The following is an 18988-nucleotide window of genomic DNA, read 5'->3' on the forward strand; positions in this document are numbered from 1 at the left end:
CACATCAATTAGCCCCCCATGAAGAGTGTGTGGGCAGAAACATTGGGCATGTTTCTTTATACTGGTTGTCTATGTTCACCCATCAGTAAGATGGATACCTAGAAGTTAGTGGACCGGTGTGGGTTGCATCCTGGGCCAAGGCCCTAATTTGTGGGAAATGCTCAGCATAACAAAAGGCTTTCAATATAGTAGAATGTCACTGATGCCAGCTAGGCCTGTATACCTTGTACATGTACTTGTAGTAAGCAAATATATTATTATTATTAGTAGTAGTAGTAACATATTTCACTGTTGTCCAGAGGGATGAGGAAGGATTGTTGAGGTGGTTCGGACATGTAGAGAGAATGGAGCGAAACAGAATGACTTCAAGAGTGTATCAGTCTGTAGTGGAAGGAAGGCGGGGTAGGGGTCAGCCTACGAAAGGTTGGAGGGAGGGGGTAAAGGAGGTTTTGTGTGCGAAGGGCTTGGACTTCCAGCAGGCATGCGTGAGCGTGTTTGATAGGAGTGAATGGAGACAAATGTTTTTTAATACTTGACGTGCTGTTGGAGTGTGAGCAAAGTAACATTTATGAAGGGGTTCAGGGAAACCGGCAGGCCGGACTTGAGTCCTGGAGATGGGAAGTACAGTGCCTGCACTCTGAAGGAGGGGTGTTAATGTTGCAGTTTAAAAACTGTAGTGTAAAGCACCCTTCTGGCAAGACAGTGATGGAGTGAATGATGGTGAAAGTTTTTCTTTTTCGGGCCACCCTGCCTTGGTGGGAATCGGCCAGTGTGATAATAAAAAATAAATAATATTTCACTCTCAACACTGCTATGGTAAATTCATTTTATATATTCTGATGAGTTTATAACTAAAATATTACTTTAACATTCAACACTAACAGATTTTATCTCCTGCATGTACTTTCATATGTGGCACAAGACTGCCTTTTATACTAAAACATTTCAAATACTGCGAACATTGATATGGTTTATCTCCTGTATGTACTTTCATATGTTTCACAAGACTGCCTTTTTGACTAAAACATTTCCAACACTCTGAACATTGATATGGTTTATCTCCTGTATGTACTCTCATATGTGTCACAAGACTGTATTTCTTAATAAAACATTTCAGACACTCTGAACATTAATACAGTTTATCTTCTGCATGTACTTTCATATGTTTCACAAGATTGCCTTTTTGACTAAAACATTTCAAACACTGCGAACATTGATATGGCTTATCTCCTGTATGTACTTTCATATGTGTCACAAGAATGTATTTTTGACTAAAACATTTCAAACACTCTGAACATTGATATGGTTTATCTCCTGTATGTACTTTCATATGTTTCACAAGACTGCATTTCACACTAAAACATTTCACACACTCTGAACATTGATATGGTTTATCTCCTGTATGTACTCTCATATGTGTCACAAGATTGCTTTTATCAGTAAAACATTTCAGACACTCTGAACATTGATACAGTTTATCTTCTGCATGTACTTTCATATGTTTCACAAGATTGCCTTTTTGACTAAAACATTTCAAACACTGCGAACATTGATATGGCTTATCTCCTGTATGTACTTTCATATGTTTCACAAGAGTGCCTTTTTGACTGAAACATTTCAAACACTGCGAACATTCATATGGCTTATCTCCTGTATGTAGTTTCATATGTGTCACAAGATTGCCTTTTTGACTAAAACATTTCAAACACTCTGAACATTGATATTGTTTATCTCCTGTATGTACTCTCATATGTGTCACAAGACTGCCTTTTTGACTAAAACATTTCATACACTCTGAACATTGATATGGTTTATCTCCTGTATGTACTTTCATATGTGTCAGAAGATAGCCTTTTTTACTAAAACATTTCAAACACTCTGAACATTCATATGGTTTATCTCCTGTATGTACTTTCACATGTGTCACAAGATGGTCTTTTTGACTAAAACATTTCAAACACTCTGAACATTGATATGGTTTATCTCCTGTATGTACTTTCATATGTTTCACAAGATTGCCTTTTTGACTAAAACATTTCAAACACTCTGAACATTGATATGGTTTATCTCCTGTATGTACTTTCATATGTTTCACAAGACTGCCTTTTTGAGTAAAACATTTCAAACACTCTGAACATTGATATGGTTTATGTTCTTTATGTTTTTCCATATTTTTTAAACAATGGTATTTCATTTAAATTATTTTAGTCATACAACAGAAGTATAGTTAATCTTCCTTATGTACTCACATGTCTATTTCAAGATTTTTTTTCAACTATTTTGGACACCGAACCCACAGTTTTCCTTGTGAACATATTCCCATGTTAAGATTTATGCAAGGAAAACTTTCCCTACTTATAAGCACTAATAAAATTTATATTGTGTATTAAAACACTATCACAATTTTTGTTTTGTGTGTTAAAAGAGTAATATATGTACTGCAGATACACTCAACATCAGTTTTATTATTATTTTCTCTTGTTTTTATAGAGATTTTTCTGAAAATTAATTACAGTATTACTAGCATGCATTTTTCTTTTAACTACCATGCATATTTAGATAGAATTCCCAATATCAAAAGTAAAATTGTTTAATTAGGAATACTTAGGTAGTTAAAAATTCACAAGGATAACAGATGTTGCCTTTCTTGTAGTACTGAAGATATAATGTCTGGCAAGACACAACTTGGTAATCTTCCACAAAATATTTCTGCAATAGAAACATGAGTCAGTATAGTACAATATTCCACAATTGCCAACAAAACATACTCAACAAGAAAAGATTTTTTTCCCAATTATCACGTTTCACTAAATAAAATTGCCACTTTTAACCCATTCACTGTCAGTCCCACATTATTACGGCTTAGAAGCCAGTGTCAATCCCGTAGTACTCTGCAAAAATTCTAGTGGCTTTCAATCTTGCAGGAGATAGCTGGTAGGCCTACATATGAGAGAATGGGTCTGAGTGGTCAGTATACATAGCATAAAAAAAAATCCTGAAGCACTCAGTGCATGAGAAAAAACTGGGACTGTGTTTTTGTTTAAAACAGCATATTTGTTTCGTATGGTATTTATGGTTGTATTCTCGTTTTCTTGGTGTCATTTGACAGAATGGAAGACATATTACAGAAATAGAGATGATTTTGAATGGTTAACAAAAAGCAGCTTGAAAGTGAACTCAGATTAGTACAAATGTTTGATTTTTGACGATGTTCAGGAGTAAACAAATTCCGTCAGTCATCCAAGACACGTCAACTGGTGGGTCTAATATGCTTCCACAAATGCGCTGATATTATTTATATCATTTTTACACTAATGCAGTAGTCCGCATAACAGTAAATTTTCAATATGGAAAGCAGGCGTAATATAAAAGGGGCATGGAGACATGACTAATAAACAGACACAATGTTATTTTAGTGCTAGGTATGACTGCATTGTTTATTCTGAACCCTATTTAGAAATTGGCATTTCTTCAATTTTGTATGAAATTGGTCAAATTACCAATTTCTGATCACTTTATTAGGTGGAAGAAAAGGAGTTCTAGTGAAACTGCTTTGAGTTTGGTCGACTGGAACAATGGATTAATATTATAATCAAATAAAGCACTAAACTGACAAGAGTCATGCTGTGCTGAGGGGCAGAAAACAGTGCTGGAGATATATAAACAGCTAGGTGTAGAGGAGATCAGAGGTGAGGGGAGAAAAGGGCTGGAAGAGATGCTAGGGGCTATTTGTCAAAGTACCTATTGTAAAGCAGTTGCTGACAAAAAGTAAAATCGTAATAGAAAGTCATAGGCAGCGTCATCTGTAAGGAGGGAAGAAAACGTAACAGTGATAAGGCAGTGGTGTTGGTGGAGATAAGTCCTGCGAGCTCGCTGGTAAACCGGGAAATCCACGAGAAAATGAAGAACCAAAATAGAGGCCTGACAAGCCTCACAGAGAGGGATAGGGTGTCATTCCATGAGTTACCCATAGGTAAGGAGAGTATGGCCGATGCGGAGATGGGAGAGCACAGTTCCTGAGTATGGCAACAGTAGTAAGAAGATGGCCACAAACCCAAAAGTTGTTTAATAAAGTGCAATTTGTTATTGTGCATGTTCGACCACCATTGCTGCCAAAAGCCATGAAAAGGGTAGAGATAATGGTAAAATAATCCCTGAAGGGAATATATCTATAGGAAACCAGATGATCATGCACTACAGACCGTGCAGCAGCATCCAAATGTTCACTGCCTTGTACATCAGCTTGTGCAGGGACCCAACAGAAAAGAAGTCCTTGTTTTTGCTGTCTACGTGGTGCATAGTTGAATATAAAGGACGAATGGATAAGGGGAAATCAAATTGTTAAATGGCCTGTAAAGCACTGAGGGGATCCAAAATGATAACAAAAGCCAATGGAGACATATATGTAATATGGAGAAACACTATGAGGATGACACAACTCGATGGTAAAAATACTACCTGAGTCTAACAAATGACCCCAGACAACATAGTCAGGGAACACAACCGCAAACCCAACACCATCAAAAAATTCAGAACTACCTGTATAAACAGTGACAACATGAACATGAGACCAGAAGTGATCAAGAAAAAGAGAGCAAGAAGCAGTTATAGGTAGAAGAGCTTTGGCACACAGCAGTAGGGGAGAACAGACACAAACCATTGGAACCTCCCAAGGAGGAAGGGAAAAGGCAGATGCTATATCAACATACAAGGGATGCAAGTGGAGAAAAGACCTGAGTGAGTGAAGACTTAGAGAAAACAGATGGATTAAGCAGGGGTGCCAATCAATTAATGGGCTTCTACTAATGTCTGAGACCAACCTATACAAAGAAGGAACCTGAAGGTCATGAGAGTAGACAAAGTAATGAAGGCAATGAGTATCATGACAATTGGCTAAGGAAAGAACATTCACCTCAGCATAGAGGCTTTCAACAGAGGATGAATGAAAGGCACCAAGGCATAAATGTAGACCCTAATGATGAATGGGATCTAACTTAGAAAGAGTTGCAGGAGAAGCCGCAGAATAGACTTGGTTGCCATAATCCAGCTTTGACAAGATTAGGGTGGAATACAATTGGTGGTAGAGACTGCTCCCCATGAACGATGTGCAACAATTTTAAGGAGGATCAGCCAACCATGGCAAGCTGCCTTCAAAGAGGAAATGTGAGGTTTCCATGTCAACCAGCGATTGAATACAAGGCCAAGAAACTTAACCGTATCACATTCTGGGATACGTGATCTGTGCAAATACAATAGAAAATCTGGGACAAGTGGACATCTAGTGAAGGTAATAAAATGGGTTTATACACTAGAAAATTTAAATGCATGAAGGGAGGCTACTAACAGGTGACAGTCAGCACCTGTGTAATCTATGGTGAAGTCATCCACATAAAGCGAAAACCAAATATGCGATGGAAGAATGGAAGGTAGGTCATCTATAGCCAAGAGAAGAGGGGTAATGCTAAGGACACAACCTTGTGGGACTCCCTTGGCCTGAACAAAGTCAGAGGAAAATGAGGTGCCAACACAGACACAAAAATGTCTCTCAGATAAGAAAGCAGCAGCAAAGTTGGTAGATTATGGTGGAGGCCTAAGGAGTGGCCCTGAGCTTAGATGTTACACCTTCAAGTGGTGTCATATGCCTTCTCTAGATCAAAAAAGACTGCTAAGATGGAGAATTTATTAGTAAAGGCATTTTGTACATAAGTATCTAAGTGGAGCAATAGGTCCAAATTGGAGCATCCCTTGCAAAGGCCACAATTGTGAGTCTCCAAATACCAAACCAGACATCTATTCACCATTCGTTCCATCACCTTGCAGGCTACACTGGTCAGAGCAATGGCACAATAGTGAGAAGTATCAAGCCCTGAAGTGCCTGGTTTGCAAAACAGTAGTACAATGGAAGATTCCCATTGTTGATGGAGAACCCCTCACATTCAGACAAGATTGAAAAGATGCAAAAGGACTGTAAGGGCTGTAGAATGCAGATGCTGTAATATACGGATATGAATATCAACAGGCCCAGTTTCCGATGACCAGCAAACGGAAAGTCTGGACCCTAGCTCTAAAAGAGTAAAAGGTACATTACATGGCTCCATCCCATTAGAAGAGAAATCCAAGGGTGACTGCTCCTTGGCAGATCTAGAATCAAGAAATGAGGGACAGAGGTGAAGCCCTTGGGAGACACAAAAAAGACAGTTCTTGATTTCCATGGCAACTTCAAGAGGTTCCACAACACTAACACCAGCAACCTACAAAACAGGAGGTGGGTCTGGAGTGTACTTGTCATACAACTTCCATACCTTCTTCCAAACCACAGACATAGGAGAAGTTGAGGTAAAGGTAAAAACATAGTCTTCCCAACAAGTGCATTTAGCATCGCGTATGAATGACAAGCAACTGCCCTTCCCCACTTAAAATCCAAAAGACAATCCGCTATCCGATTATATTGATAACAGCCCTATGCAGCATGTTTCAAATGCATTGCAGGGCACACACTGGAGACCACCAAGGCACACATGTCTGAGAATGTCTGCCTGAGGTATGAGGAATAAAACTTGCAACTGCAGTCAAAACTAAGGTCGAAAACTGGTGCACCAGCTCATCAATAGAGGACAAAGAAGTGGTAAGATGAGAGGATAAGTCCCAAATCACTTGTGCAAATTGCCAATGGGGGCAAGGAGGTGGGCTGGAATACAAGGTGGAAGTAAGAATAATAGGAAAGTGATCACTGTCATGCAAATCTGGGAGAACATACCAAGCATAATCAAGTGACGAGGAGCAGAGACAATGCAAGAGAGACACTGAGTGTGAGTCAAAATGAGTCGGAGCTCTCATAAAAAAAAACATGAAGAGGATGAGAAGTAATAAGAATCTCCAACTGATCACCACGAGAGTCACTGTGGGAAGCTCCCCAAAGATGATGAACATTAAAATCACTTAATAACAAGATGGGCAGTGACAGAGAAGAGATCAAGAATGCAATATCAGAGATACAGAATGCACGGGAGAGAAAACTGTATATTTCCTATGCAGATAAATATGGGATGCAATATAATGCGACAGAGAACAAAGACCTGTTGAAACGGTATACCAATATACACAAGTAGTGCACTCTCATTAAAAGTTTCATCAGGAAAGGGATCAGAAGAATGTAACAGCACATACCCCAAAATGAGATGGATAACATAAGAACATAAGAAGAAGGAACACTGCAGCAGGCCTACTGACCCATGAGAAGCAGGTCCATGTTTTCCCCTCTGGATTATCCCAGTGACCCACCTAGTCAAGTCACTTCCACTTAAGGAAGGAGCACAGCATCAGACCTAGTAGCACAAGCTAGTCAGGTCCAACTCACACCCACCCACACCCACTCATGTTTTTATCAAACCTATTTGTAAAACTACACAATGTCTTAGCTTCTATGAAGGTACTGGGGAGTTTGTTCCACTCATCCACAACTCTATTACCAAACCAGTGCTTTCCTATATCCTTCCTGAATCTGATTTTTCTGACTTGAAACCATTGCTGCGAGTCCTGTCTTGACTGGAAATTTTCAGCATGCTATTTACATCTCCTTTATTTATACCTGTTTTCCAATTATACACCTCGATCATATTCCCCCTAATTCTACACCTTTCGAGAGAGTGCAGATTCAAGGCCCTCAGTCTATCCTCATAGGGAAGATTTCTGATACATGGAATCAGTAAAATGTATGGTCTAGTAGGGTCAGTGAAGCCAATGTGTGGAGGCAACGGGAAGCGTGTAAGCAAGGAGGACTCAGAATGAAGTGAGAGAAAAGATTGCTGCATGGGTTGTGTAAAATAAGAAGGGGCAGAAGGAGGCACACCAGTGTCCATTGAGGGTTTTGTCTCTGCAATATAGTGTCAAGTGTCTCAGTGGACAAGGAAGATGCCAGTGCCATGAGTTTAGAGACAGGTGAGGTAGAGCAAGTAGGGATCAGGGAGACTATGGAGGGAACCAAAGAGGTCTGAGAGGGGAGGGGAGTATGATGGAGAAATGCACCAACAAGGAGAGAAAAGTCCTTCAGTGGAACAGGAAAGGAAGGAGGGATGGGGAAGAAGTCTGGGGGGAACAGGAGAAGTGACCACACAAATGGGGATTGAACCTCCACCTTTGAGTGAGAGTTAGAAAGGGGGTGAGAACTTGGCACTGAGGCCAAAAAAGGAATCTGTTGGGGAATTGTAGGCACTGGAGAAATGCAAAGAGACTTGGGCTTAAAAGACAGGTTTGGCTTAAGAGACAGGTTCAGCTTCACAGGTGAAAGGTTCAGCTTCACAGGTGATAGGTTCAGCTTCAGAGGTGATAGGTTCAGCTTCAGAGGTGATAGGTTCAGCTTCACAGATAATAGGCTCCAAGAAGAAGCAGGTGTGTGAGGGCTTGCAGACTGAGGAACTAGAGGGAAAGAAGATGAAGAAGAGGTAAGGAGGGGGGTTTCAGAAGGTAAAAACCAGAAAAGAATTAGAGAGGGGGTGACCCCATGTGACACAGCACCAGAAAAGCTGGTAGGCAGTGTGCTACAGAAAAATATTATATAAAATAATGCTCCATAGTTCTGGGATTGAACTGAAACCAAACGTGTACTATTATTCCTGGTCAGTTAGTGTGGCCAGAAAAGGAGTAGATGAGGAGCTTGCAGTAGGTTACCCACAGCAGAGGAAGCAAAATGTAGCAGTGTGAGTATGTGGTGTTGGGTGGGTTTTTTGAGTGTATACCATAGGTGTCTTTGCCTGCTGGTAACTAGTCTACCAGGCAGAAGTGAAGGGGGGAGGGAGGTGTCATGGAGCCTCCCTGTTTATAAATGTATATAAATTTTTGTGTCACTAGCCGCAGTGTACTAGTGAGCTAATGTGAACTGAAGTGTGATGGTTTTTTGGAGTAGATTGTAAGTTGCATATAAGTTACTTATTATATTAGGTATATTTTTGTATAGGTGAATTTTTGTATCCTTCCTAACACTATATTAATTATTTGCACTCATACTTCATAATTTGTATGAGTACATGCTGGCCCCAGAGTTGCTGTTTTTTTCAGTGTAATTAAACAACCATTTAGTAGCCAGGACATTTTATTTAAAAAGGGCAATTTTCTGTGTATTATAAGACCAAAAAAAGTAAAAAGTTAGGACCAGTACTTACCGAGATATAAGACTGTGAAGTCGGCTCTGGATGCTCACATGACGGCAACATCGATTCCTGCCACTTGCAGAAGTGTTGCCGATATACCTTTTTCCTCATTTTTATTTTAATTTATATAATTTTTATGTTCCGATAATTACAATTTACCTAGGTAGTAGGTTGGTAGACAACAACCACCCAGGGACGTACTACCGTCCTCTCAAGTGAGTGTAAAACGAAAGCCTGTAATTGTTTTACATGATGGTAGGATTGCTGGTGTCCTTCTTTCTGTCTCATAAACACACAAGATTTCAGGTACGTCTTGCTACTTCTACTTACACTTAGGTCACACTACACATACATGTACAAGCATATATATACACACAACCCTCTGGGTTTTCTATTTTCCTTCTAGTTCTTGTTCTTGTTTATTTCCTCTGATCTCCATGGGGAAGTGGAACAAAATTCTTCCTCTGTAAGCCATGCGTGTTGTAAGAGGCGACTAAAATGCCGGATGCAAGGGGCTAGTAGCCCCTTCTCCTGTATACATTACTAAATGTAAAAGGATAAGATAAGATTTTGTTCAGATTTTTAACCCCAGAGGGTTAGCCACCCAGGATAACCCAAGAAAGTCAGTGCGTCATCGAGGACTGTCTAACTTATTTCCATTGGGGTCCTTAATCTTGTCCCCCAGGATGTGACCCACACCAGTCGACTAACACCCAGGTACCTATTTGCTGCTAGGTGAACAGGACAACAGGTGTAAGGAAGCTTGTCGAAGTGTTTCCACCCACCGGGAATCGAACCCGGGCCCTCCGTGTGTGAAGCGGGAGCTTTAGCCACCAGGCCACCAGGAGAAACTTTTGTTTTTCCTTTTGGGCCACCCCACCTCGGTGGGATACAGCCAGTATGTTGAAAGAAGAATTACAATTTACAATATTTCTTGAGATTTCATAAACAATCTTTGTTCTGACACTAATATTAGGTTCTGAAATAGTTTTTAAGTATTCACAATCACACTGACAGGTAAATATTTTTATGTGCCTTGGTAATTTACTATTGTCTAGAAATACTGTGAAGGCTTACTCAGCCCTGTAACAACTTCAGACAGTATTACCAAGGCCAGCTCCTCCTCAGGAAAATTAATGAATAGAAAAAGAAATAATAATTCACAAAGATAAACACTTTATTATTTATTAAAGCAAACATAAAACAGTGAAACATGAAGGTGTATCCTATTTGAAAGAAAAATGAAATGAAAAAATGACATTTGAATTCAGCACTAATATATATATAGTGATAATGGGGTGTCTGGTGCAGGTTGACACATTCTTTTAGAAGTCATAGCCATTGCTGATGATGTAGGGGGGGGGGATCACAAGTGTTGGTGACAACCCAACGGCTCATTCTTCACAGAGTCTATAGCCATGAATAATCAGTCCAGATGACCGGAAAGCAGGTTCTTAACCACTGCAATGATGAGGGGTTATGTCCTGCGACTGCATATACACAGGTAAGTAGATCCAAAAGGGGATGTCTCAGGACGTTAGTCCATCTCCTTCAATGCTTCTCATTGGTTGGCAGGTGACCCAATCTGTCATTCCAACTGGAAAGAGAGACAGGTTACCCACTGCTCAAGAAATCACTCTCTATGAAAAGTACAATACCTAAAAGATGTGGTGATTATTAAAACATTTAAGAGATATCAAGGCAGAAAGGACTAAGTTAATTATTGGTCCAAAGTGAAGCTTTCAACCAATAAGTACACTAGAATATGAGCACGCTTGTACTTACAGTAGTGCTGGGAGCTGTGAGTCGAGTGATTACTGTTAGACCAGAGTCCCACATGTCACCTTTTGGGGGGGGATAGCGGGAGCTAGACTTACCCTACCTTAACAAGCAGCCGGCAATCAAACTATCACTTTCGGGGTGGGGGAAAAAGGGGGGATAGCAGGAGCTAGACTTCCCCTACCTTAACAAGTAGACGGCAATCAAACTATTGTTAGTATATACTCGCTACTCGTATCTGTTGAACTTTTGCATCACACTCCCCCATACCAAGACTTATAGTCAAGTAGTATAAGAAGAATAGGCAAGGAAAAAGTTCTAACATGTGGAAGTCACGGAAGGCAGCAAGTCTTCTTCTGGATGTCACGAATTAACCAGTCAGAGAAATAATTGGATGAACCACTGATACACAATATGGAACTTAAAAGCTTGGAGAGCCAATGTCCACCTCAAGAGGCAACTATTGGTTCCCTTAAAAGTTTCTAGGTATATCAAAGGTTTGTGATCCATTTCTAAAATGAATTCTTTTCCCAGTAAATAAAATTTAAGCTTGGAGATACCCACACAACGGCTAAACATTCCTTTTCCATTGTGGAGTATCTCGTTTCTGCGGGAAGGAGTTTCTGGCTAAGGAAGCATACAGGAAAGGAAGTACCACCATGGTATTGTAGTAACACAGCGCCTAAGCCAGTACTGGGGGCATCAGTTCTTAAACAAAATGTTTTATTAATATCTGGAATCTTAAGTATAGGGTCTTTCGAGAAGATATTTTTAATCTCATTAAACTTTTCCCGAGCTACGTCGGAAAGTTCAAGAGATTCCTTTACAGACTTTTTAAGGAAGTCAGATAAGATGCCTGTAAGATCAGTAAGGTTCGGGATAAACCATGCATAAAAATTTACAGAACCAAGAAAGCTACGCATGAGCTTCTTGGTTTAGGGAAATGTAAATTCTAATAAAGCTTTGATCTTACTGGGGAGAGGATGCAAAGAGTTATTAGAAAGGATCAATCCAAGATATCTAATCTTGTTATACCCAAGGAAGCATTTCTTCGGCTTGGCAGTGAGGCCATGTGAGCATAACCTACGCAAAACTGATGTTAATGTTTGGATATGCTTGCCCCACGTGGATGTCATTACATAAATGTTATCAAAATAAACTGAAACATTTGGCATATTACCCAAGACCTTTCTCATCAGTCTCACGTAAGTAGCACAGGCAGTTACCAAACTGAAGGGCATAGTTCTATACTGCATCAGTCCTTGGTGGGTAGGAAAAGTGGTGTACTGCTTATAACAAGGATCTAACATTACTTGATGATATGCCTGCACAATATCAATCTCTGAAAAGAAGGAAGAGTCATAAAATTTGTGTAGATCGCTATCTATTAAGGGCATAGGCTCAGTATCACACCGAGTTATAGCATTAAGGCCTCTGAAGTCAATAGCAAGTCTATATGAATTATCCTCCTTCTTAACCATGACTACTGGTGAGCAATATGCAGATACTGAAGGTTCAATGATCTTTAGTTTTAATAATTTGTCTACCTCTCGGTCAAATGCATCCCTAAGGTGAACTGGAACTGGGTATAATTTCCATTTGATAGGATTGTCCGTGACTAAGTCAATCTTATGGACTACCGTGGAGGTAACACCTGGAATATCAGTAAAGATGTCTGAGAAGTTACTCACACATTGAAGTAGTTCATGTCTCTTATGGTCATCCAGAGATTCATTAATATTAATGTTTGTTGCACCCGAGTGGTCAAGAGTCACCAAGTCATGTAGTTCTCCATCATAGTCTACGTTAGAGGCATCAATTACGCACACCTTACACTCTTCATTTGTCTTATCAAGTTCGTGTGGGAAAACTAAGTCAAAGTTATTAAGGCAGTTAATCGAATTTCTTTGGTAATATTTCTTAAGGATGTTGATATTATAAAGCTTAGGTTTCCCCTTGACTTCTATGAGGTAGTCAACTTTCTCACAAATTTTTAATACTTTACAGTGGAACCCCGCATACCGTACGCATTGCATACCGTACAATCCGCATACCGGACGCTTTGATCGCTAAAATCTTGCCTCGCATACTGCCCAAAAACCCGCTCACCGCCCTTCGTCTGAGACACGTCCAATGTGCGGCCTGAGCCAGCCTCATATGTTCCGCCAGTGGCATTGTTTACCAGCCAGCCTCCGCGGAAACATCCAAGCATACAATCGGAATATTTCGTATTATTACAGTGTTTTCGGTGCTTTATCTGGAAAATAAGTGACCATGGGCCCCAAGAAAGCTTCTAGTTCCAACCCTACAGCAATAAGGGTGAGAATTCCAATAGAGATGAAGAAAGAGATCATTGATAAGTATGAAAGTGGAGTGCGTGTCGCCGACCTGGTCAGGTTGTACAAGAAACCCAAATCAACCATCTCTACTATTGTGGGCAACAGAAAGGCAATCAAGGAAGCTGTTCTTGCCAAAGGTTTAACTGTGTTTTCGAAACAGAGATCGCAAGTGATGGAAGATGTTGAGAGACTCTTATTGGTGTGGATAAATGAAAAACAGCTAGCAGGAGATAGCGTTTCTCAAGCGATCATAAGCGAAAAGGCTAGGAAGTTGCATGAGGATTTAATTAAAAAAATGCCTGCAACTAGTGATGATGTGAGTGAATTTAAGGCCAGCAAAGGTTGGTATGAGAGATTTAAGAAGCGTAGTGGCATACATAGTGTGATAAGGCATGGTGAGGCTGCCAATTCGGACCACAAAGCAGCTGAAAAGTATGTGTAGGAATTCAAGGAGTACATAGACAGTGAAGGACTGAAACCTGAACAAGTGTTTAATTGTGATGAAACAGGCCTGTTTTGGAAGAAAATGCCAAGCAAGACCTACATTACTCAGGAGGAAAAGGCACTCCCAGGACATAAGCCTATGAAAGACAGGCTTACTCTGTTGATGTGTTCCAATGCTACTGGTGATTGCAAAGTTAAGCCTTTATTAGTGTATCACTCTGAAACTCCCAGACCGTTCAGGCAAAAGAATGTCCTCAAGGAGAATTTGTGTGTGCTGTGGAGGGCAAACAGTAAGGCATGGGTCACTAGGGACTTTTTCTATGACTGGTTACACCATGCATTTGCCCCCAATGTGAAAGATTACCTAACTGAAAAGAAATTAGAACTTAAGTGCCTCCTGGTGTTAGACAATGCCCCTGGTCATCCTACAGACGTGGCAGAGCGACTTTATGGGGACATGAAATTCATTAAGGTGAAGTTTTTGCCTCCTAATACCACTCCTCTCCTGCAGCCCATGGACCAGCAGGTTATTGCAAACTTCAAAAAACTGTACACAAAAGCTCTGTTTGAAAGGTGCTTTGTAGTGACCTCAGAAACTCAAGTGACTCTAAGAGACTTTTGGAGAGATCACTTTAATATCCTCAATTGTATAAACCTTATAGGTAAGGCTTGGGAGGGAGTGACTAAGAAGACCTTGAACTCTGCTTGGAAGAAACTGTGGCCAGAATGTGTAGACAAAAGGGATTTTGAAGGGTTTGAGGCTAACCCTGAGAGGATTATGCCAGTTGAGGAATCCATTGTGGCATTGGGAAAGTCCTTAGGGTTGGAGGTTAGTGGGGATGATGTGGAAGAGTTGGTGGAGGAGGACAATGAAGAACTAACCACTGATGAGCTGATAGATCAACTTCAACAGCAAGAGGCCAGACCTGAGGAAACTGGTTCGAAGGAGGGGAGAGAGAAATTGATGAAATTGCCTACTACAAAGATTAAGGAAATCTGTGCAAAGTGGCTTGAAGTGCAAACCTTCATGGATGAAAATCACCCTCACACAGCTATTGCAAGCCGTGCTGGTGACTATTATACTGACAATGTTGTGAAACACTTTAGGGAAGTCATAAAGGAACGAGAGGTACAGGCCACTATGGACAGATATGTTGTGCGAAAGAAGTCCAGTGACTCTGAAGCTGGTCCTAGTGGCATTAAAAGAAGAAGGGAAGTAACCCCAGAAAAGGACTCGACACCTCAAGTCTTAACCCTTTCAGGGTCCAAGGCCCAAATCTGGAGTCACGCACCAGTGTCCAAGAATTTAAAAAAAAAAAATTTGTTATTTTTTCTTATGAAATCGTAGAGAATCTTTTTGTGAAGGTAATAAAACAAAAAGTACGAAATTTGGTGGAAAATTGACGAAATTATGCTCTTGCGAATTTTGATGTGTCAGCGATATTTACAAATCGGCGATTTTGCCGACTTTGACTCCCATTTTAGGCCAATTACATTATTCCAATCAACCAAATTCTTAGCTATTTCACTAGTATTACTTCTATTCTATCGACTGAGCACAAGAAATCGCCAAGTCAACTGTTTCAACTACAAAATAAAGTGATCGGAAATTGTTAATTTGGCCAATTTAACACAAAGTTCAAAATATTCTAATTTCAAAATAGGGTCCAGAATGAACAATGTAGGCATTCCTGGCACTAAACTAACATTTCCTCTGTTCATTAGTTATGTTTTGAGGCTTTACAAATAAATTCCATTTTGATTTTTTATTCACATAATGAATTTTTATTCACACCAAAAAATAGAAGATTTACTGTTATGCAATACTGTAATAATTGTATAAATATCATCACCATATTTGTGAATGTATATTAGACCCACCAGCTGGTGTGTATTAGACGTGTGAGGTCTTTTGTTTACTCTTGAATATCGGCAAAAATTTAACATTTCCGCTAATTTGAGCTCAGTTTCAAGCCATTTCCTGTGCTAAAACCAATCAAAATCATCTCTATTTCTGTAATATGTCTTCCATTCTATCAAATGAGACCAAGAAATCGCAAATACAACTATAAAAAACATACGAAAAAACACTGCAAAGTTGCTGTTTTAATCGAAAAATCATGATTTCATTTTTTTCTCTCATTATACACAGTGTGCTGCAGGATCTGTTTTATGTGGTGCACACATACCACATAGATGTATTCTCTCATATCTAGGCCCAAATGTACCACTCACAGTTTATCAGAGTGAGCTGAGCTCATGGCGTAGATCTACGGTTTGGACCCTGAACGTAAAGCCGTAGATCTACGGGACGGACCCTGAAAGGGTTAATGGAAGGGGATTCCCCTTCTAAACACTAACACTCTCTCTCCCCTCCTCCCATCCCATCAATCATCACCAGATCTTCAATAAAAGTAAGTGTCATGTAATTGTGCATGCCTTTTTCAGTTTGTGTGTATTAAAATTAACATTTCATGTGGTAAAATTTTTTTTTTTTCATACTTTTGGGTGTCTTGCACGGATTAATTTGATTTCCATTATTTCTTATGGGGAAAATTCATTCGCATACCGAACATTTCGCATAACAGCCAGCCCTCTTGCACGGATTAAGGTTGCTATGCGGGGGTCCACTGTATATGGACCTTTCCATGCTACTAATAATTTATTTGACTTGATAGGCAAAAGTACAAGAACTTCATCCCCTACTTTAAAACTTCTCCTCTGACTTTTGGAATCAAAATAGGTTTTGTACTGGTCCAATGACAAGCTTAAGTTTTTCGAAACTATGTCAGAGGTCTCCTCAAGTTTGGATCTAAGGTCAAGGAGAAACTGATAAGAAGACTGAACCTCAGCACTCACCTCCTCATTAGTCCATAAGTCATGAAGGATGGACAATGGGCCTCTGGCCTGTCTACCATAGAGAAGTTCAAAAGGTGAAAACCCCAAAGAGTCACCGGGAACTTCCCTCATGGCAAACAAAGCACAGGGTAGGTAACGATGCCACTCCTTAGGTTTAAGGGAGCAAAATTTCCTTAAAATGGACTTGAGAATTGAATGCTGGTGCTCAATCCTCCCATTACAGCTGGGATGATATGGTGTTGTGAAGAGAGGCTTCACTCCCAGAAGTTGGTAGAGATGTTGCATTAAGTCAGATGTGAATTGTGTCCCACGGTCAGACAAAATTTCTCTAGGAATGCCAACTCTGGAGAAGATGGACAAAAGGGCTTCAGCCACCTCTGTAGTAGTTATGGTCTTTAAGGGTACGGCTTCAGGGAAACTGGAAGCATAATAAACTAATGTTAATATATATCGATGTCCCCCAGATGAAAGTAGTGATAAAGGACCAACGATGTCAATAGCTACTCTTCCAAACGATACCATAAAGATTGGCATTTTGACCATAGGTACTCGCCTGGTACCTCGGGAGGATGACAGTTGGCAAACTTTACACGATCTACAATAGGTAGTGACATCTGAGGACATTTCGGGCCAATTAGGTTTCCCTAATTTTATTTATGGTTTTACAATGAGAGAAATGTCCGGCCACTGGCAGGTCATGAGCCATTTTTAAGAACAGTCTCTCTGCATTGACTTGGAACAACTAAGATGGAATAGTCTATCTCATCTGAATTTAATTTGAATACTGACTTATACAAGATACCTTTTATATATTCAAATTGATATGAAAAGTTTTTCCTTTGAATAACTTGATTTTGTTTAGCTGCATTATGGCAGTTCTGAAGAGAAGGGCAATTACCTTGTAAATTGATAAAGGAGTCCTTTGATATATCTAAAGGCTTAAAGTCAGGGAAAATCAAAGAATGGACAGTAGGAGAAGCCTGGGCTATGGTCTGAGCCCTAGTCAAGACATTTATAGTATCAGAGGTGATATCTTCACTTTCATCTAACAAATGAACCGGTGATCCTACTACCTTGCTTTCGAGAGTAGCATCACTGGTTTTTAACCCCACATGAATGTTCCGAGACATTGTCTCATTTGAACTTTCGAGGGGCTTCTCTGACTCTACAAGAAGAGGATCTGAAAAGCTTATGTCCATCTTTGGTGATGAAAGGTCAACCTCAGAAAGAAGAATGGCACCTTTTACATTACCTATTAGTACGGAGCAAGAAGTGATGGGAGCTAGTACGGCTTCAGACCAACCTGTGAACCATTTAGACCTAATGTAACAACGGATGGTAGGAAAAGTGTCCGTATGGCCCAAGTAGTCTGAAAGTATAGCAGAGGAATGAGTTTCTTTAAGATTAGGGAAAATTTTATCAGAAATGACTATACATGTGTGTGAGGGAAAAGTTCAATAGATAGGTGTAGAGTTGGGAGCTGTGAGTCTAGTGATTTACTGTTTAACCAGAGCCCCACACGTCACCTTTCGGGGGGGGGGGGGCAGAGGGAGGGGAAGGGATAGCGGGAGCTAGACTGACCCTACCTTAACAAGCAGCCGGCAGTCAAACTATCACTTTCAGGGAGGGGGAGAAAAGGCGGGAAAAACGGGAGATTGACTTACCCTACCTTAACTAGTAGCCGGTAGTGAAACTACTGTTACTATATATATTCCCTCTACACCTATCTATTGAACTTTTCCCTCACACTCCCCTATACCAAGACTTATAGTCAAGGAGTATAAGAAGAATAGGCGAGAAAAAAGTTCTAACATGTGGAAGTCGCGTAAGGCAACAAATCTTCTACTGACTGTCACGACTTAACCAGTCAGAGAAATAATTGGATGAACCATTGATATACACAATATGGAACTTATAAGCCTGGAGTGCCAATGTCCACCTCAAGAGGCGACTGTTGGTTCCCTTAAAAGTTTCTAGGTATATCAAGGGTTTGTGGTCCGTTTCTAAAATGAATTCTTTTCCCAACAAATAAAATTTAAGTTTGGAGATACCCCACACAAGGGCGAAACATTCCTTTTCTATTGTGGAGTATCTTGTTTCTGCGGGAAGGAGTTTCCGGCTTAGGAAGCATACAGGGAAGGGAGTACCATCATGGTATAGTAGTAACACTGCACCTAAGCCAGTATTGGAGGCATCAGTTCTCAAACAAAATGTTTTATTAATATCTGGAATCTTAAGTATAGGGTCTTTCGCAAAGATACTTTTAATCTCATTAAACTTTTCCCGAGCTACGTCGGAAAGTTCAAGAGGTTCCTTCACAGACTTTTTAAGGAAGTCCGATAAGATGCCTGTAAGATCAGCAAGATTCGAGATAAACCGTGCATAAAAATTTACAGAACCAAGAAAGCTACGCATGAGTTT

The 18988-nt window shown here is 40.1% G+C and overlaps 1 protein-coding gene across 1 annotated transcript in view; it reads right to left on the reverse strand.

Annotated features, from left to right (window-relative positions):
* Positions 1-648: 648 nt before the first annotated feature.
* LOC138854946 (gastrula zinc finger protein XlCGF57.1-like) overlaps positions 649-18988 on the reverse strand; it is an 89895-nt gene continuing 71555 nt past the window's right edge. The window contains exon 2 of the mRNA XM_070101094.1: positions 649-2709. Coding sequence (XP_069957195.1) covers positions 1130-2194 — 1065 coding nt within the window. The 5' untranslated portion in view covers positions 2195-2709 and the 3' untranslated portion in view covers positions 649-1129. The remainder of the gene's footprint in view (positions 2710-18988) is intronic.

Source organism: Cherax quadricarinatus, chromosome 75 (genome assembly GCF_038502225.1).
Source record: "Cherax quadricarinatus isolate ZL_2023a chromosome 75, ASM3850222v1, whole genome shotgun sequence".
Taxonomy (NCBI): domain Eukaryota; kingdom Metazoa; phylum Arthropoda; class Malacostraca; order Decapoda; family Parastacidae; genus Cherax; species Cherax quadricarinatus.